General features: G+C 50.8%; 1 protein-coding gene across 1 annotated transcript in view; it reads right to left on the minus strand.

Moving 5' to 3' along the window:
- Positions 1-1,289: 1,289 nt before the first annotated feature.
- The window catches only part of Kcnk12 (potassium two pore domain channel subfamily K member 12), a 41,753-nt gene continuing 21,566 nt past the window's right edge, over positions 1,290-21,476 (minus strand). The window contains exon 2 of the mRNA XM_052186576.1: positions 1,290-2,318. Within this exon, the coding sequence (XP_052042536.1) occupies positions 1,417-2,318 (902 nt within the window). The 3' untranslated portion in view covers positions 1,290-1,416. The remainder of the gene's footprint in view (positions 2,319-21,476) is intronic.

The following is a 21,476-nucleotide window of genomic DNA, read 5'->3' on the forward strand; positions in this document are numbered from 1 at the left end:
CTTACATGTTCACATTTCTTTAGATGAAATGAAGGGCAGAGGTGCGCTCCTTCACAGCTCCAAACTCCGCCATGTCAACAAGGCCTTGGGCATCTGGATGTCCCCTGCAGAGGATGAGTCTGGGAGGTTCTGTGCCTTAGCCTGAGGACCACTCAGAGCATCACTTTGATCCCACGATTCCCCTGGGTTCTGGAAGCTCCCTCCCCCCGCCACCTCCATTTTCACATTGTAGAATACAGTGCAGAGAGAAAACAAACCCACTGCTTATTCAAGGACCACAGGTCTTAGAACATGGTTGCACCGTGTCTGTCTGCAAGCACTATGTGGTGGGCATGGGAGCTTATTGGCCTGACATTTGTAGTGTGGCTGCTTTGGGTGCTGCAGGCCCCTTGGGAGTAGAGAGGCTGGAGCCCCTAATCAAAGAAGAGGTGGGTGGCAGAGGGGCTGTGCTCTGCACCTCTGAGCTCTTTAAAAAGGGGAATGGAGCTGGTCAACGGTTGTTAAGAGGACAACAATGACAAAATCTTCTGTAAGAAGAGGCTGCCAGGCTCCGTTAGTTAGAAAGCCGCCCTGCGTGTGCACGAAGCTTGTGGATGAAAGGGTTGGGGGCTCACACCAGAGAACACGCTGAAGCAGAGAAGACTCTCAGCCGAGAGCTCCTCCCTGCAGCCCCCGGGGCTGCTGCAAGCAGACCTTACTAAGTGGACTCTGCTGCGGGCTGAGAAAGGCCAGCTAAGCCCCTCACCACTTGCAATTTCCAAGTGTGTGTGGGGTATGCTGCCGCCCGCGGGTGGGTGCCGTGTTTCCTCTAATTGCATAATACTACACCGTTCCCTGTGTGTAGTGGCTGTTCTATATATACACACAGGGAGGCAACATATGGCCCGCCCTACCCCCACCTGTCAAAACTGTGACTATATCACTTCTGACGACCAGAAGGAAGCTGCTAGGCCGAGCCAGGATTCTAAAGGCTGAGGAGGTAATTCAGAGCCGTGAAAGGCGGCACCATATGCTTTGGGGCTGCCAGCTGCTTCTGTGCCTGGGGAAGGGTTAGTGCCTGTCTGCGAAGGCCAGGGATGCACGCACTGTCTTTGCTGCAGTGCGCGCTGGCGCAGAGCGGGGGATTTGGGGTGCCACTTTTTCTCTTCCTGGAGGGGAAACTTGTTGGGGGCCACGATTCTCCATGAGGGGATTCAAAAAAAAATCACAGTCTCATCTAAAACTTGCCCTTGATAACGGTCAGGCCTGGCCCAATCGCATTTCTTTAGAAAACATGTTTGTTTTGGTGGTTGTTTTTTGGTTTCGTTTTTATTGGATAAAGATTAAGAAAGCGCCATCTCGGTGAGAAGTGAAGCAAACCCGCCCGGCGGCGCGCAGCCCGGGCCGGGTCCCTGGCGCTGGGGGCGGGCGGCCGCTCTACCTGGAGGCGCTGGTTTCTGCCAGCCGGTTGTTCATGATGCCCAGCGCGCCCACGCCGCCCGAGAAGCCGTTCTGGCGCGTGTTGACGCACACGCTGCGCGGGTAGCCGTTGGCCGTCTCGGACAGCTGCTTCTGCAGCAGCGCCAGCGACACCTTGTTGGACGCCGTGAGGTCGCGCATAGAGATGAGCTCGCCCGACAGGCGGCGGCCCTCGGCGTCGCTGTCGCGAGTCGCGGGGTCGGCCCCCAGCGCGGCCAGGCGACGGCGCAGCCGGGAGCCCGGGGTGATGGCGTTGCGCCGGGCCAGGGGCGCGCCGGGAGCCGGGCAGCAGCGCGTGCAGCAGCGGCAGCTCAGTTTGCGCAGCATCCAGTTGAGCACCTGCTTGATGAGGATGGAGATGACGTTGAAGAGCGAGTAGATGCAGCACACTCCGAGCAGGATGAAGAGGAAGTTGCCCAGGCGGTAGAGCCCCTGGTTCCGGTAGGCGGCGTGCTGGCTGCTCACTAGGTCCCCGAAGCCGATGGTGCTGAAGGTGACGAAGCAGAAGTACAGCGAGTCCATGTAGTCCCAGCCTTCCACGCTGGTGTACATGGCCGAGGCGCAACAGGCCAGCAGCACGGCGAACAGGCCCAGGATGAGCAGCACATGGTACACCGAGGGCTTCCAGCCCGCCAGGCTGTCGGCCTCGGACAGCGCCGAGCCGCGGCGGAAGGTGGCGGGCAGCAGGCCACTGCGGCGCAGCTGGCGCTCCCGGCAGGCGCGCATGATGAAGGCCAGCAGCGAGATGATGCGCTCCAGAAAGAGGTTGAAGAACAGGATGGTCCCCGCGCAGCCGAACAGGCCGTAGGCGATGAGAAAGGCCTTCCCGCCCACTGTGGCTGGTGTGGTCATGCCGAAACCTGCGGAGATAACAGCCAGGGTCAGCGAGGGCTGGTGGTCGCGTGTGCCGTGGCAGGCGAATGCAGATGCGGAATGAACTCATTTGCTGACCGACTTAAGTCAGGCGGGGGCGGGACAGTACTTAGACGGTTCCCTCTTTTGGTGACTCTTGATCATGGCGAATCCCAACAAGATGGCGCTCTGCCCTTTGCCTTGGGGGTATTTGGGCGGATATGCACTAGGATGGGACCCGGGGGATGCAATGAGCAGCACCAGGTGCGCAGATGCAAACCACTGAGCTGCCCACAAACCAACGAAGGACGCCTGTTCCCCTAACCGACTTTTTTATGGACACTGTCGGGCGGACAGGCTTGCTGGGCCGGGCTTCCGGAAGGACATCTTGGAATCAGGATTGCTTACTCTGGGCCTAGTGAGAGAGAAGTGCCTGATAGCTCTGGTCCACTACGAAGCCCACACAAGGATTATTTGGGGACCAGTTCCCCTCCCCGCCTGTAGACTGCAAATCTGGACCTCTGCCCCTGGGAGCTCTGTCCTGGAAGATCTGCCTTGTACTCAGGCAAGCTGCCGAGCGCTTTGAACCCTTGCAGTTAAGAGGTAACCGGCCCACTTGTTGAAAGCCAGGCCTTAGAGGGCTGGTTAATGCATTCCCACAGAAAGTCTGGCTGTCATGGGGTGTGGGTGGAGAGAAAGCTCTCTTGATTTTCTTAGTGCTTAGAGTCTGAGGTGTCTGAGCATTGTCAGACATCTCCACATCCGTGGGAACAGACCTTCAGAGGCAAACCACTCTCTTCATACCCCACAGAAGAGGACAACCTGTGCGCTGCTGGGCAGTAGTAGGCCCAGCGCTAGGAAGACAGCAAGGATGCTTTGTCCCATTTGACTTATTATCTCCTTAAATATGCCAGAGATCTTACACCTACCACGTGAAGTGCAAATTCCCTAAGCTGAGATGCTAATCACGTTCTTGATTCCCTGGAGGAAGTGCCCAAGGAAGGAGCCTTTCATCTTATGCTTTACTGACTGACGTTCAGGGGAAATCGTATGACATATTGCTTATCGAGAAAGATAGTGTGTTCTTTGCATTCCACAGTTGGCCACAACAGAATATTTAAAAAGCAAGTAACAGTAACATAACAAAGAAAATGTTAGTGGTTTGCCCAGGAATTTGTAAGAAGGATTTTACAATGTTCTAAAGTCAATCTCAAGTTCCTGGGGTCACGAAGAAACCAACGCCGTATGTGGATTGGTGTATGCGTGTATGTGTGTGGGGTGATGGACACTTGTAATCCCAGCACTTAGGAGGTAGAGGCAGAAGGATTCGGAGTTCAAAATCATCTTTGGCTACATAGTAAGATGGAAGCCAGCCTAGGATATAGGAGACCCTGTCTCAAAAAACAAAATAAAGTGAATTTAGAAAGTTCAAGATTGCAGGCTGAAGGAGCACATTCTGCTTTTGCAGCAGTTCATATCTGAGTAACTAGAGTCCCTGAGTGGTGCAACGGCCCCTCCTTCCAGCTGCGGCCTGTGGCCACTCTGAGATGCCCCCACCGGAGCTGCTACCGCGGTGGCACCTGTTAAAATGCCGGCATTCTCCTGAGTCTGCAGACATCACAGGAGCTGTCCATGCTCCTTTCCTGAGTCAGCTTAGGACCTTAGTGAAATACCACTGCAGGAGCTGTCCTGCAGGAGCGGTCCTCTCTCCAGCTTCCTCAGCAGCGCCACAGAGATGGTGCCTCAGCCAAAGCAGGCTGCAGAGTCCAGGAAGGACTTCCCACCCTAATCCTTGGGCCCAATACAGGGAAAAAGAAGGTGAAAAAAAAAGCCACCAATCCCTGAGCAGGAAAACCCCACCAATCCCTGAGCTTCCCACAAAATGCTACCAATCCCTGAGTAGGAGAACCCATTAACCCTTGAACCCTCCAATCCCTGAGCTCCCCAAGCTCAGGACTTGAAATCCCACTAATCTTCAATCTGGAAATCTCTGCCCTGAAAAGCCCCAACCCCTAGGAAATCCTATCTGAGCTCTGCCCTTTGTCTACTCCAGGGTGCAGAGGCAGCCATCCCTGGATTTGTCCCTCTGCGTCCTGGACCTGTCAATAAATCTCTTTTATGAAATTTGCTGCCTCATGTGATTTGCACGACAGAAGAAGCCAGGAAGCACTGGAGGGAAGGGAAGAAGTGGGGCTGAGGCTCCTGGGAGCTGCGAGGCCTCTGCTGAGGGGGCTCTCCTGTCTCACGATGCTTTTCCTCTGGGACACTGTCCCACCTCAGAGCCATCTGGGTCCTGGGCTTCTGAGTCCCAGGATACTCTTCCATCCCAGCAGAAACGCTTACAGCTAGAGTAACTCTAGCTCCAGGAGGATTTAAGACCTCTAGCATTCAAAGCCTTGGGTGCTTGCCCTCCAATAGACCTGATCCACGTAGTTTAAAGTCCTAAATTGATAAGCCAGTGTCCAGCAGCATACCTAGACCTTGGGACATGGGAGACATCATAAGGGCGCCTCCCACGTGAAGGAGAAAGTACGAGCCATCGGTATTCACAGCATCACGAACCAAAGAGGCTGTGTGCAGTAGGAACGGCCCACTTCAGTAATATAATGCAGTATTTTAAAAGGGATGCCTGCCTCGTTGATCCAATGATAAGAGTTGGGGCTTTCTTGGGGAGAGGGTGGAAAAGATAGGGGTCCTCAAAATGACATCCAAATGCTAGCTGTGTCGGATGTGTTATACTCTATTTTCTGTGTTTTCTCACACTCCTGTGTTAAGAAAAAAATATCTTGAGTTTTAGAGTGTTGCAAGTGGAAGACTTGAATCTCCTTTTGTTGTAAGTTACTATTTAAGCTTGAGGACAGTTTTACTAGAGTTTGGGAGAAAACCAATGGGATCTTTTTTATTTTGTCACAGCTGGTGATTCTAGCCAATGGGACAAGGCTCTACCACTGAGCTCCATGCCGGGCTAAGGGACCTGCATTCTGACCGGGACCCCCATTCTGGCCGGTCCCTTGCCCCTCACTGTGTGGCCAGCGAGGCTGGGCTGTGAGCCTGGCCTGCAGCTTGTTTGGAGACTGACTGCCATCTCCACTTGTCACAACACACCGCTTCCACTTAAACAAAGCCGCCGGAGGGCTGGCGGGGCGGGAGGGCGGATGGATTCCTTTGTTAAATTCCTAAAGAAATGGAAAATCTTAAGCCTGGGAAACTGAGCTTAGCCTTGTTAAGAGAATGCTGAATTGGATTTTCCTGTTCTTTCCGTCTTTCAGCTAAAATCTCAAAACTGAGAAGTAATTCCTCATTCTTCCTCTGGGGTGGGGGTGGGGGCTCCTGCTGCTGCTGCTGGGGGAAGGGGTGGCACGGAGAACGCCATCCGCCCTGAGTGCCGCGACTCTGCTGCTTGAAGGCTTCGTGGCCCTCCTGCATCGTGGCTGCTGCCTTCACCTGGATGTGTGGAGCCGCCACTGCTCTTGCTCTGTTGCACAGATGACGAGGCTGGGCACAGCGTATGAGATGTCTGTTGCTTCTGGATTCGCACAGGCAGGGTGCTCCTCTCTCCCTTGGGGTCCCCACAGGCCAACCTTGCTCCATGTGACCAAGACTGTCTCTTCCATCCTCCAGTGGGGGGCAGATCCCTGACTGGCACCCCTAACCCTACCCCGTGTCTGGCTTCCTGATTTCCACTGAGACCTTCCTTCCTTTAGCACTTGGATTTAGGGTGTGGATCTGGCTTCTTTTTAGAAAGCCAAATCCCCCAAGGGCCCCAGCAAGATGACCAATACCAGATAAGCGGCTTTTAATCCCAGCATTTGTGCCTGGCCTGTTCGTACTGCTGCTACATATAGCAGGGCCGGAGCCTGTGCTGGAGTCTTCTGTGGCCCACGCTCTGTTTGTTCTCAGCACAACTACTTGGGAGGGCAATGACCGTACCTCTGGAATGACTGGGGGCTGTGGACCTCTCTGTACATAGGTGACAACAGGTCACTGACTAAGCAATGACAGTCATTGAGCATCTCTTATTTTTGTCTTACTCACTGGCCTCACTTCTCTCCCTTACTTTCTTATAAACCATAGTTAGTTCAGCTCAGGAGACAAGGAGGGAACAGTCCACTCTCCGTCCCCATTAACGCGCAGATCTCTGGGTCCTGGGAAGGGCTGAGGAGCTTGCCTAGACTTTGCTTCCTCAGTAGAGCAGCAGTGCCCTCAAACCCAGGCAGCTCATGCGCTTCCAGACAGTCTGGAGAAGGGCCTCGAAGCCCCAGGCACAGAGAAAGCAACCCCGCCACAGAGACTCTCCCCACCTGCCACACCCTGCAGAGGTGCAGTCCGGTTCCTGCTTCACACGATTTGCCATCCCAGTCTACAGAAGCAGCCACCCGGGGCTTCAGGATGTCACTCTGACAGAAATGTGAGCCTGCCTCCCCCACAAATGCCGCCCTGCTGGCAGGGTCCCCGAGTTTAGCTTGAGAAGCCTGGAACCGAGACAGGGCAGACACTGCTGATGGGCATCATGTACCCCTGGGTGACAGTTTCTGTGTGACACACCAGACACTGACGCTCTCTTCCTATCCAGCCACTCTGTGAAGAGCTGCTGCTGGACCCGCTTGTCAGAGGCTGCACTGCCCTGGCCTGCCCTTGCCACTGGGTTAGGCAATAGGAGACTTGGCCCTTTCCCTCTGGGACCTTCTGTCAGAAGGTGCTGCTCTGTCGACTCTGGGGCAAGGGGTCTAATTTATAGTTTAATCTGGCATTCTCTTGAGACTAAAAATGCCACTAATAATTTCTCCAGGATGATTTATCCATCAGGGTGTTACAAGCAGTTGGTTATATGATTATTGTCCAGATTCCATGACATGGCCCATTCCAGGGGGTTTATTAGTGCATTTTAACAAGTATCTATCTCTGTCTGAATCTCCTGTACAATAACTGAAATCATTATGATGCTAAATTTAAGTTAAATATGTCAGTAGATATCTTGGAGGATTTCTTAACTGGACTCTGTCCAGCTGTAGAGAGTTAATTAGAATTTCCACTGTAGGCATATTTTTTACTAAAAGATCGTTCCCTGTGTGAATTAGGACTGGAACATAGGGCCTGCATCTTGATTTGCTAGTCCCACCTGTTTGGATGACACTTCCCTAGGAAGCATTTCCTAACAGCGCCATCTCATTTGACACAGTTTTGACACCATCTTGTTCCGTGACCTAGGCTTGCCTCAAACTTTCTGCAATTCCCCTGTTTCAGGACTGGGATTACAAGTACTGGAATTACATGCATGCACCACCATACCCTGATAAATTCGAATTGGTTAAATTCAAATTTAACTCAATATTCAAGAATTCCAGGGTTCATGGGAGGATGGGCTCAGCTGAGTCTCTTTGTCTGGAAGCGGAAGAGAAGGAGATGTGGGGTGAGCTGTGAAGTGAGGGGCTGCATTGTGGGTGGAACGCAGCCTGACTCAAGGAGGAAAGGAGGGGGACTGGAGGGAGAGCTCAGTGGTCAAGAGCCCTGGCTGCTCTTCCAGAGGCCCCAGGTTATATTCCCAGTAACCAACCTCATGGCAACTCACAGTTGTCTGCAACTCCAGTTCCAGGGTATCTGGAGTTAGAAACATGATGCACACAGATACAGAACACTAACATGCGTGAAATAAAAAGAAATAAATGTAAGAGAAAGGAGAAAGGTTCTCAGCCATGCTCCATGGATGAAGTCTTGTCAGTTGAGAGAGACAGGATCAGAGACGTCCCAGGCCACAAGCCGCAGACCTGGCATTTCAGGGCTGCAAGATGTCAGCCTGCTCTATGTCACTCTCCTGGGTAGACAGCCAGCTGTCTTGGTAAGCCTGAGCCATCTGACAGTCAGGGCTAAGGATGGCTGGTGCTGAGGAAGGCAGGGTGCCCCAGACATCAGCTGAGCCTTCACAACCCAGGCGCTGTGCCAAGTACTACACGCTGAGCAATCTATCTAACCCGTGGGTGCCGTAACTCAAGGGCACCCACCAGGTTTCCTTGATTTTAACTCCCAGCCTTTCCCACTGTCTACCTTTTAACATGTATCAAATTGTCATGCACCTTACAAGCAATGACAGAATTATTTAGCAGATTTTAAATTCCACGTGATACATCCACGGTTGAGACTATGTATACTGAATAGTGCCTTTGATCGACAGGCGGTGGTGGGAACTACTCTCATACCCATGCGTGAGACTCATAAATGGGATCCACCTGACAGATAAAGATGCTGAGGTTAGTAACTTGCCTGAGATCCCTGCATAAGTGATAATGTTCGTAGCTGGAAGAACTTGGGATAAGACAAGGGAAGAGAGATGCACGTGAGAGAGTTTGGAAGATAAGGAAGGCTGTGCCCAGTGTGGCAGGGCTTAGATCTAAGGTCACAGCAGAATCACCTGGGCAACCTACAGACTCTCCCAGTCTCCAGGTGTGCCCACAATAGCACCCCCTGAAGGAAGTGCCCCTGCTGGAGTGACTGGGAAAGCCCAGTGGGTGGAAGGGGTGTTTGTGCTCAGTTTTGAAGACTGGAATTTCAAGAGCATCGTAGCCAAACTCCAGGATCAAGAGAGGCATGCCTGTACACAGGGTCTGGGGCACATGTGGGGGTCAGCCTTCTGGTGCCTGCTTGAGGCTGCTTGTGGCTGTTGGAGGATGCAAGTCTGAGGGGAAATGAAAAGGAGAATGCTGGGAGAGGCTTCTATCTACCTTGTAGCTTTGCATGAACAAATGCTACACAGCTCTGCTTTCTAGGAATGAGAAAGTCTGGAAGTCGCCATTCCCAAGGCTTGGGCACCTTTCACAGACTTCTGAGGGCAGGACCTGTGGTAGCTGGCTCTAAGCTCCCTTTACAAGGGAGGCCACATGGACAAAACACTTCTCTGTAGACTCTGATTTTCCCTCCAAGAAACCCAGTGCCAATCTTTCACTGTGGTTATGAACACAGAAGGGTGTGGTTTCCAAGGGGATGGAAGGGCCTTGTGGGAAGCACCTTAGGCAGACATGGCCCCTATACCATGGCTAAAATGCTTCAGCGCAGATGTGTGAGAAAAGTGCACTTTAAAACATGACATAGGAATCTGGGCACTGGAAACAGCTCAGCCTGCCTTCATCTTGGACACATCTGGTCCCTTCTCAGCCTCAGCTTCACCTCTGGGCTCTCTCTCTGCTGGGTAGGAGGTCCATGTAGAGGTAAGCACCAGCTTTGTCAAGCCCAAAGGATAGATAGATGATCAATAGCTAGATGATAGGTAAATAGATAGATAGATAGACAGATAGATGATAGATAGATAGGTGATAAGTAGATAGATAGATAGACAGATGATAGATAGATAGATAGATAGATAGATGATAGATAGATAGATAGATAGATAGATAGATAGATAGATAGATAGACAGATTGTCTTAGTCAGGGTTTCTATTCCTGCACAAACATCATGACCAAGAAGCAAGTTGGGGAGGAAAGGGTTTATTCAGCTTACATTTCCACACTGCTGTTCATCACTAAAGGAAGTCCGGACTGGAACTCAAGCAGGTCAGGAAGCAGTAAGAAACATCCCTCCATGGCCTCTGCATCAGCTCCTGCTTCCTGACCTGCTTGAGTTCCAGTCATGACTTCCTCTAGTGATGAACAGGAATGTGGAAGTATAAGCTGAATAAACCCTTTCCTCCCCAACTTGCTTCTTGGTCATGATGTTTGTGCAGGAATAAAATCCCTGACTAAGACACAGATGATGGGGAGATAGATGATGAGATGGGTAGATCTATCTTGGTGGGAAAGCTGAGACCGTGGCCTTGTGTTCCATGTTAGTTGCTGCTTGTGCTTGGGCCAATTTGAAAAGCAGGCTGTCTGACTTAGGCCTCTCCCGTGAGTGCAGGGTGGGTGTCGGCTCAGTCCAGTGTCTGATGACTGGGTACAGAGGCAGGAGCTGGCCAGCCACAGGACACAAGTACCACCTCCCGTCACCCTAGACAGGCTCGCCTGGCCTGCCTTTTGGGACCGGGAGATGATTTCTTTGGTTAATGGCAGGAGCCTGAGGGACCAGGGAAGCTGGGACAGGGGACTGACCCCCGTGGTGCAGGCCAGTGCTTTCTCTTGTTGGTGCTGCAAATGAAATCCGAGGCCTTGTTCATGCACACATGCGCTGTGAGTTCCTTACCTCTGAGCCACAGCCCAGCCTCCAGCTAGGCCAGCGCTTGCTTTTTAACATGAGAAAGGTTTTGGTAAACTGTGAGCGAGAAGCAGCTCCCTGGAGCTCCGTGCCTGGCATAGATTCCTGCTGGGGCTGCTCTCAACCCCCACTCTGTGCTCGTCTCTGGGATTAAACTCTTCTCTCATCACCAGAAATCATTCAACAGAATGAGTTATTAAAAGCTGGTTAACTGCTCCTGCCTCCGGTAGCTCCTGCTTCACAGTCACTCCTGGGGAGCCACTGTCAAACACAGGCCCTCTGGAGCTGACGGGAAGATGACTCATTTACACAGAGTCAGGCTCTCCTGCCCCCCAGCTCTGTCCCTGTCTCCTGATGACTAATCCCCTTCAAGGATGAGATCACCACCCCTCCTGCACCTCCACCAAAAGAGCAGAACCCCAGCCTCAGCCCAAGACTTTGGGCTGAGACAGAACCTAAAACCAGACAAGGCCTTGCCTGAGGCAGAAGTGTGGCCAACAAGAACCCAGGGTTAGGAGCAGCTGGCTGCAGGGTTGTCCCTCTGCCTGCTAAGCCCTGCTCCTGGATCTTCCCACTTCCGAGCACTCTGACAGTGCTCCAGGGATGACCAGGAAGAGTCTGGCTGCCCGTCAGAGAAAGACAGAGAAGGGATGGAAGAAGGCAGCCCCTAAACACCATGGCTTCACAAGGGAACGAAGTCTGCTTGCAGTGAAAAAAGGTTCAACTCCCCTTAGCCAGGTCTTTACACACATGCAAAAGTACTCCCTGGTCTCCTGGGTAGCCTCAGGCTGCCTTGAAGGCCTCTGTGCCCAGGCTGAAGAGACCTCAGGGAGAGAGGGGATAGAGCCCCTAAAAGCCTGCTGCCGAGTTCTGGGGATGCCTCAGTGACCCACAGAGATGCACAGTCTCAGTCTTTCTACTGAGCATCCCCACAGATGCTGGCCTGTTGGCTGTCCGTAGTAGACAAGAAGGCACAAGGAAAACAGACCCACAACTGCGCCCAGAGAAGTGCCCAGGAGGGTCCACAGAGAATCCCTGTCTGCCCTGCCAACCTGCTAACAGGTGTCACCCAGAGGCTGGCAGACAGGCCCATAAAGCAACTTCCATAACACCTCAGAGTGTGTCAGCTCAGAGCCTCCCTTAGAGCCTGGCGGGGTCAGCAGGGGTGGGATTGTCATGGCTGAGCTGATGACTTAGGCTGGGCTGGTTCTAAATGTGAACTCTGACCTCAGTCCCTGTAGCAGGAAAGCCAATGTCCATTTGTTGTACAGGAAGTAAGTGGAACAATGACACCTTGGGAACCCCAGGCCTAGCGCCCAGAGTCATTACACAGGCTTGGGGAAGGAACGCGTAGGAAAGAAGAAACACAGAACACAGGGCACAGTTTGGGACACCCAAAGCCTTTCCATTGTCCCTGTGACCTCCACCCTGCCCCTGGGCCCCAGCCTGCAGGAGAAAGGGTACAGCTGTGACTTTGCTTCAGGCCGCATACCTGATCATCACATGCAGAGGTTGGCTGTGGTCAGGGTGCTACTCTGGCTTTGTGGAAGGAGATGGGCACTGTGGTGGTTTGAACGGGAATGGCCCCCACAGGCTCATAGATTTGAATCCTTGGTCATTAGGGAAATGGTGCTATTAGTAGGCATGGTCTTGTGGGAGGAGGCGTGGCCTCAAGGGAGGAAGTGTGTCCCTTGAGGTGGGCTTGATGTTTCAAATACTCAAGCCAGGTCCAGTGTCGCTCTTTCTCCCTGCTGCCTGCTGAGGCGTGAAGCTCCGGCCTGCATGGCTGCAAGCTTCCCTCCGTGATGAGAATGTGGAGGGAACACTGTCTGAACATGAGCCAGCCCAATCAGATGTTTTCCATAGGAGAGTTGCTGTGGTTGTGGTGTCTCTTCACAACAACAGGGCGCTGACTAAGAAGACAGGGACCAGGGTCTGGAGTTGTCAATGACCTTGGTGAAGGTCACAGAGGCCGTCCGAGGCCTCGCTGCTGCTCCTTCACTGACTCCAGTGAGCACAGAGATAGCCTGGGAACACTGCCTCTTCCTGCACACTGCACACTGCCTCACCTCTGGCGGGTCTTCTGGAAGCGCAGGCTGACAGTGTCACTCCTGCTCTGGCTGCCTGAGCTCCGACTGTTTCCACAGCCAGCCATGCTGAGCTCCCCGCAACCCTCACCTTGAGAATCGACTCATCAGCAGGTGGCATGTTTTGAAATTTTTATTACATTATTTTTCTATTTATTGGTTGTTGGGGAGGGTATGTGTATATCATGGCCTGGTGTGGAGGTCAGAAGACAAACTGTATGAGTCGATTCTCTCCTTCTACCATGTGAGTCCCAGGAGTTGAACTCAGATCCTAGGATTTGGCAGCAATATCTTTATTCTCTGAGCCACCTCACCCACCGGGTATCACTTTCTTCTCTTCAAGTGTTTAGTCTCATGGTGTCTGTGACTGTTCTGTGGTTGACTATTGTCCTGAAGTCTTATTTAGTCCTTGGTTTTTTCCGTCCTGTCTGGCCAGCAAGAGGACACAATTTTCCAGGCTTCTTCCTATCCTGGGGGGAATAGTTTTGACATTCTTCCTGAAACTGACTCTGTCACTCTCCAGCAGATACTGTTCCAAAATCACTGCTTCTGTGTTAGTTGGAGTTGCATTCCTTTAATGAGTTTCTAAAGTGTTTCTTTCTTGGCCTTTGGGCTGAAACTGCTTCTATATGTGCTGTGTTTTTGATACATGAATGTAGGGAAGGAAAAAAGCTGTGATCAATAACATTGACAAACCGCCAAAGACCTTGTTCACCAGGAAAGCACCTGTTGAACAAATTGGCTTTTCAGGCACACTGTGACAAGGGCTCACGTACCCCATGGGACCTGTCTGTGAGAGGCTCCTGAGAGGCTGACTCTGTGATCTGGGCGTGGCTTTGAGGATGGGGGGAAGGCAGCCGGCTTTACCTGGGATTGATGTTGGAATGAAGCCAGCCTATGATGGACGGGTACCTCTACCATTCTTAGCGGGCAAGTGGGAACCACAGAGCACTGCCACTCGCTCCAAACAGCCAGACAGAGAACGCTTGGCTGCCCTGTGGTGCATGTGAGGACTTGGTGATGGGCTCTGCTCTTAGCGGTCTCTGAGGTGGTTGTTCCGTGAGCTCCTCTGGCGTGGGAGTTTTGCTGAGTCGCAGGGCAGCAGAACCCTTCTGGGAGCACCAGGCTAGCTTCTGGCTTTGGGGAGCTGGTTGGTCTGTCACCAGACGGCCCTGTCCTCATTGTTTGCCGTGGGCTGCCATTCATCACATTTGTAGTCAGCTCCCACCTCAGGGTCGGCTTTATGTGGCGTAAGTGCAGGTGTGCACGTGAGCACTTGTTTCCTATGGGCAGCATATCTCTGGGTGCTGAGACTATGATTCTTATTTTAAGTTTCTTCTGTATGCTTATATAAATATTTCACATTTCTGGGAACAAATGGGGGTTGTTTTTGCTTTTGCCTTTTGCAGCGTTGGGAACTAAACTACAATCTTGCGTGTGCTAGGCAAGTGCTCTACCACTAAGCTATATCTCCATCTCTAGCAGAGTTCTACTAGCGAGGATTTAGTCTCTAAGGTCCTGCCTGGCGACAGTGAAGGTGTTGCCTACAGAAATGACCTTGGAGGAGATGCTCCGGGAAGCCAGGAAGCTCTGAGAGAAGGGGAAGGGCTTCTTGGAGGAGGCGCCTCTGGGTCTGAGGAGATGTTCAGCAGACAGAGGAGAGGATTCAGGGGTGCTGTAGTGAGGCCTCCCTGGGAACACGTGTGGTATAAGGATGACTGAAGGGAGGAAGCTGTGAGGAACTGTCGCCATTTACCAAACACTTCCTGAGGGCCTGGAGTTTGCCAGGCCCTGTGCCAGGCCCGTGAGAGTCACAGTGATGCTCTAGGCACTGATGCTCCCTGCACTATGACACTTACTGTCAAGTATGTAAGGTGGGGGTAAACCACACACAACACGCGGGTGCGTCACCGGTGTGATGGAGCTGAGTGCTATAGGACAGACAGCAGGCAGAGGGCCGGGCTGCCAGGGGCAGGAAGAGGACGCAGCTGCGGTGGGGAGTCAGGAGGGGGCCAGCGGAGGTCTCAGAAGACAGCAGCGTCTGATAATTGTGTCACTGGGTCAGAGGCACTGAGGGGAGAGAGCAAAGAGCTCACTCCCAAGGACGCAGGCACTAAGAAGACGGGAAGGCTGCAGACAGAGAGACCCAAATCCACCAATGGCCTCACAGAGGGAAAAAGGCATCGAGGAGACTTCAAGCCGCAGTGGAGGCACTGAACGTGTTAGGTGACATTTTTTCTTTCAGAATTTCAATTTTAAAAGGGAACTGCAAGAGTAGCCATCAGTGTGTGTGTGTGTGTGTGTGTGTATGCGTGAGTGTGTATGTGTGCGTGTGTGCGTGTGTATGTGTGTATGTGTGTGTATATGTGTGTGTATGTGTGTATATGTATGTGTGTGAGTGTGTGTGTGTGTATGTATGTGTATATATGTGTGTGTATGTGTGCGTGAGTGTGCGTGTGAATGTGTGTATGTGTGTGTGCATATGTGTGTGTATGTGTGTGTATGTGTGTATATGTGTGTGTATGTGTGTATGTATGTGTGTGCGTGTGTATGTGTGTGTATGTGTGCGTGTGTGTGCGTGTGAATGTGTATGTGTGTGTGCATGTGAGTGTGTATGTGTGCATGTGTATGTGTGTATGTGTGTGTGCATGTGTATGTATGTGTATGTGTGTATGTATGTGTGTGTATGTGTGTGTGCATGTGAGTGTGCATGTGTGCATGTGCATGTGTGTGTATGTGTGTGTGTATGTGTGTGTGCGTGTGTGTATGTGTGTGTGTGCACGTGTATGCGTGTGTGTGTGTATGTATGTGTGTGTATGTGTGTGTATGTGTGCGTGTATGTGCATGTGAATGTGTGTATGTGTGTGCGCATGTGAGTGTGTATGTGTGCATGTGTATGTGTGTGTATGTGTATATGTGTGTGTATATGTGTATGTATGTGTGTGCGTGTGTATGTGTGTACGCGTGTATGCATATGTGCATCTGTATGAGTGCATACGTGTGTGTGTGTGTGTGTGTGTGTGTGTGTGTGAGTTGTGGGCATGCATATATTTGAGAATGTGTGTAAGTGTGCTTATGTGTATGCACGCACATGTATATGAGCGTACGCATGTATGGGACAGGGCAATAGTCAGGAAGAGCTAAAGGAACCAACTCAAGGTCACAAACATGAGAGAACAAAGTTAGGCACTAAAGGAGGTAGGATGTTAACAAAGAAACAAGCTGACATGGTGTGGTCCCAGCACTTGGGAATTGGGAGTTCAAAGCCACCCTCTGCTACATGACACTAAACCAAATCAGAACAACCCAAATGAAACTAAAGGCTAAGATAAAGCCAGACAACAAAAACGTAAGATGGAAACCTCATTGCTCGCTCAGGATTGGCAGCTGGGAAACAGCTTGCTCTGGGCATGAGAGGAGAGAGAAGGGGGCTCTGGAGCACCTCCTGGGAGCACGAGAGGAGAGAGAGGGAGGCTCTGGAGCACCTCCTGAGAGCATGAGTTGAAAAGAAAAGGGGGCTCTGGAGCACCTCCTGGGAGCACGAGAGGAGAGAGGAGGCTCTGGAGCACTCCTGGGGATCCAAGAGCACCCACACACCAGGAATGCCACTTTGCTTCAGAGAAACAAAGCAAATCACTCATATATTGGGAAATGATGGCCAAACCATAGGCTCTGAAGTCAGGTATTTGGGTCCACCCAGCTGCCACGCCTCAGCGGGAGCTTCAGCAAGCCACATGCTAAACCTCCATTCCCTTGTCTATCAAATGGAGACAAGTTGGGAGGATCAGACAAATAGTCCATGTACTTGGCAGAGTACTTAGTGGAGAGTAGACATTAATGCATATGATTATTGGCTTGTTATTAAAATTGGGTTCCTGCACAGGGCAATGTAGGGAGGGCCAGGCCACACTGGGAAGGCCTCTAGCTTGTCCAAGATACAGTAGGCAAGGTGCCACTTTCTTCTGGCTTGCCTATGCACTCAACTATTACTAGCTTTTATAATGTTACAAAGAGATGGCATGAGGTGAGACTGCTGTGACAAGGGGCTTAGTGTCTAGCTAGGATGAGAGGAACACTAGCTCTCAACGCTGGGTCTCCAGGAATGCCTAACGATAGGCAAAGAGTCCCTCTGGTGAGAATTCCAAATGCCGTCTCTTTAAAAAGCATATTTATTTTTATTATTTGTAAATTATATGTTTAAGTGTCTCTGTGTAATATTTTACATGTGCAGGTACCTGTAGAGCAGAAGTTAAGGCAGATGCGATGCTGGGAACCAAAGTCAGGTCCTCTGAGAGGACCGTGCCCACTGCTACCTGCTGAGCCGTCTCTGTGCTCATATGCTGCGATGGGTTAGTTTCAGCTGTCAGCTTGATACAATGTAGAATCATCTGGGAATCATCAGGCTGTCCCTGGCATGTCTGTGTCTTGATTGTGTTAATTAATGTGGGAATGCACATCGGGAGGCGCTGTCCCCAGACTCAGAGGGGTTAGGCACAAAGAAGCTGTGGGCACGCTTCTCACGGATGTGGAGGTGACTGGTTGCTTCAAGTTTTTGTCTTGACTTTCCTACAATGAACTGTAACCTGGGATTGTAAGCCAAAATAAACCCTTTCTTAAAGTTGCTATTGTTAGGGTATTTTATCACATAAAACTAATACAGGTGGTTAAAAAATATATTAGAAAATAGATTATAAACTACAGAAATGCCTCCCCTGTGGTTTAATGGTAGTCTTCTGCCTTTATGAAGGGATAGTAGAGGCATCCACTTCTGTCTTCTGCAAGACCAGAGGACGAGCACTGCTGTCTGTGACCCACGTTTAAGTACGCGTGCGAGTCCTTCCTCAGCCTGAAGCACTGATTCCCACGGCGCTTACTTGCTTTCTTCCTTTTAAGGAACCCAATAGCTGGCCTTGCTACTTTTGGGTTCTTCTTTTCCCACCCGTTATCCCCCCATCTCACCCCTGTCACTAGATGGGAGAGAGAGAAGGATAGAGGGGGAGAGAGAGGTAGAGATCCCAGAATCTAATCTCTTTCCTTTTATTTCTTCTTTGAGCACGACAACTAACAAACCACAAGTACCTCTCCCCAATGACTACCAACCACCAAACCTGCCTCTTGCGGACTTTAGCAATTATATGCTCTCTAAAAAGTTCCCAGAACTCCAAACATCACATAATTGCAGAAACTATCTGTAGCTGCGAAACCACACCTCTGCTAGAGCATGAGGCAAATCACAGTCATCTGCTTCCGACTGCCAGCCTACATCCTACACTTGGGATTAAAGCGTAAGTACATTCTTATAATATTTCTGTGCTTTTTTAAAGAGCCCAAAAATTCCAAAATTGTCACTACATTTCCACCTTCCTGCTTTAAGCCTTTAATTGTGCTGTGTGTACCGGAAAATTATAAACGGGGACATTTCCAATAAAGTACACAATTTTTGAGGGTGGTGGCCAAGGATTTCAGGAGACCTCTCCAAGTCTTCCTGCTGGACAGCTTTGCCTTGGATGTAGGCAAACACTAGCAGCTGAGCAGCACTATCACCTGCTTTAAACTGCATCTCTCTCTCTGTGTAGGCCACAATTTTTAATTTCTCCTTTGAAATTTTCATCTATAATTCCTGAATGCACAATGAATCCGCAGGACGTCAATCTACTCCCCTCCAAGGTCAGCCCTGCTGTCCCCGATGATGGCAAAGGCCCACAAACTCCAGGAGCTGTTTTATAACACTGAGTTTTCAGGGATAGAGTAAGATGTTTATCTGTGGCTACTCCCAGAGCTGCAGTGTCTGCAGAAGCATGCATTAGATCTCCAATGCCAGGTGAAGCTCCTTCAGGCTGCATGCCAAAATGAAAACATATTCTTATAGTAGTTCTGTGTTTTTAAAATAAACCAAAATTTCAAGAATTATCACTACAGAGTCCTGGACTCTGTGTTGCCCAAGACCATCGCCGTGGCAGAGCAGCATGGAGGGATTGCTGCCAGGCTGGGTCTCAAACGTGAGCCTCTCATCATCATCATCATCATCATCATCATCTTTATCATCATCATCATCATCATCACCATCATCATCATCATCATCATTTCTGAATTTCCTTAATCCTCCTCCTGTCCAATTCTTTTCCTCCAGTCTACAGGAGGCAATGATGGTTGGCCAGGATGTGCTCACAGACTTGTGAGGCCCATGTCAGGCTGGACCGGGCCCACTTCTTCTGTCAGGGTCCCAGCACTCTGCATGTGGCTGTATTGGTAGAGAGCTCCTTTGAGATAAACAAAGGCAGCAAGGAGGCCCTCATGTGCTTCTGTTAGAGGAAGCCACGTGGGCTTAGAGACACACAGAGGGACACAAGAGGCTCACAGAGATACCAGAGCCTTGACCTCAGTGCTGGCCAATGGCACTGTGAGGAGGCAGTGCATTCTGGGAGAGCTGCCTGGCGACGATGTCACAGAGCCAAGCCGGATTCACATGGGCTGGCAGCTTAGCCACACGGCCAGCCCTGGCCACTGTGTCCAGCAGCAGTGGAGGCAGCAGGGAGCCCAGAGCCTCGGTCAGGAGGCTGTGTCTCTATCCCACGCCCACTAGCAGGGGCGTATTTATACCCAAAGAAGTAGCCTGCCCTGTGAGATGGGTCATCGCTTCTGGCTACATTGTCAGCGTCACTGCTGGGCCATCTCCCTCCTGCAGGCTGATGGAGGTTGTGCAGCCCAAGGGCAGATGCCGTTGCAAGCAAGTCCAGTTTTTGTGTCTTTCAGGTTCCTTATAAACCTCAGGACTTAGAAGATTCCAAATAAACAGGACAACATTTTTGCTTTGAAACAAACACAAACAAACAAACAAACAAAAACCGTGAGTCTAGGTGCTGGCAAGATGACACAGCAGGAAAAGCACTCGCCTCCAAATCTGAGACCCCAGAACCTTTATGGCAGAGAGAGAGACCTGACTTCTAAGACTGTCCCCTGGTCCCCATGTGCCCTCTATAGCAGGCACACACACACATACAATAAATAAATAAATGTAAAAAAAAAAAAAAAAGACAAGGCTAATGAGGTGGCTTAGCAGGTCCAGGTGCCTGCTGCCAAACCAGATGACCCAAAGTCAATCCCCAGGACACAGGAAGTAGAAGGAGAGAACAAACCCTAAGTAAGTTGTCCTTTGACCTCTGGGTATGCACTGTCTTTTAAGTTCCCACCCCCAGACACAAAATAATAAAATAATTTTAAGAAACTTACATAATAAAAATGTTTAAAAATTACTGAGGTATGACAACATATGCCTGTGATCCCAACACCTAGGAGGCTGAGGCAGGAGGATTGCTTTGAATTTGAGGCCCGTTTGGACTACAAAATGAAACCCCATCTAAAATAATAAATAGGGTGAGCAAGATGGCTGAGAGGGTAAAGGTGCTTGCTGCCAAGTCCAGAGACCTCAGTTCAATTCCCAGCACCCACAGTGGAAGAGAAGGAACTCTTGAAAGCGCTTCTCTACCCCCACACACAGGCTGTATGTAGTGCGTGCACATTTGTGTGTGCACACATGCACAGTCACACAGGAAAATGCAATAAAAACCTGTTAAATGAACTTCTTTAGATCTCAATAAACTGTAAAATGCCTTTAGCATTTATCACCTTCAGTTCTTTTGTTTTGACACAGTGACGCATGAATTCCAGACTGGCCTTGAACTCTTGATGTTCCTGCCTCCATCTCCTAAGGGCTGAGATGACAGACAGGGGTCGTAACGTCGGCCACATCCCTACTCTTACAGGGTTGCAAGCGCCACTGCACAGTGACCAGGCAAGTCCAGTGCAGACTGCACAAGAGAAAGGACCAGTGCGAAGAGCGTGCACCCAGGCTGCTGCTGCTTCAGAGTCACGGGTAAGAACAGGCTGCAAAAGCGTCCAGGTTTCTACACCAGTGGATGGAAAGGCGCGTTCTCGTCTGAATGCATACAGACTTAGTGGGAAGAGATCGTGCCTTTGAGCATGCGCAAAGTCCTGCAGTCAGGAGAGCGTGCCTTTGAGCATGCGCAAAGTCCTGCAGTCAGGAGAGCGTGCCTTTGAGCATGCGCAAAGTCCTGCGTCCAGTGCTCAGCACTGCGTAGACCAGGTATGGCAGCACAGGCCTATCCTGCCTGCATTGCAGAGCGAGAGGAGAACGACCAGAAGTTCGAGATCCCTAAGACTCTATCCCCCCCCAAAAGGCAACAAATACACCCACCCCGTCCAGTCACAGGTTGGCATGTGACTATAATCCTTTTAAAGGAATAAATTGAAGTGGAAGTTTTTAAAAAACTAATTATTCTCTTTTTACCTGTATGGGTGTTTTGCCTGCGCGCGCGTGTGTATGTGTGTGTGTGTGTGTGTGTGTATGTGTGTGTATGTGTGTGTGTGTGTGTGTGTGTGTGTGTGCAGTGCCCCCAGAGGCCACAAGAGGGCATCAGATCCTCCTGAACAGAAGTTATAGATGATTGTTAGACACCACATGAATGCTAGGAACTAAACCTGGGTCTCCTGCTCTTTAACCGCTGAGTTGTCTCTCCAACCGTTGGAGACATCTACGTATACACAGCTGCTAGGGCATTAGATAGTGATCCTATCCTCACGACTACCACCGACCACCACCGACCGCCACTGTTGCCCTGTCTTTGGATGTACAGACTGAGGCTCCGGTGACTGTGTGAGGAATTGGTAGAGTGGGGTCAGAACTCCATCAGAGACCCCACTGACGTGACTGAGCCTCTCTGTAAGTCTCTGGGGATGTCACCTTGGGGATCTCTGATGACATCACCTGGGTATCTCAGAGAAGAAATCTGAAAGCTCTGCTGAGCTGCTGGGGACTTCTGCTCCGAGGCTGGACACTCCAGAAGGTGACAGGATATGGGCCCCAACCATGCGTTCTGTTG

Source organism: Apodemus sylvaticus, chromosome 6 (genome assembly GCF_947179515.1).
Source record: "Apodemus sylvaticus chromosome 6, mApoSyl1.1, whole genome shotgun sequence".
In the NCBI taxonomy this organism is placed as follows: domain Eukaryota; kingdom Metazoa; phylum Chordata; class Mammalia; order Rodentia; family Muridae; genus Apodemus; species Apodemus sylvaticus.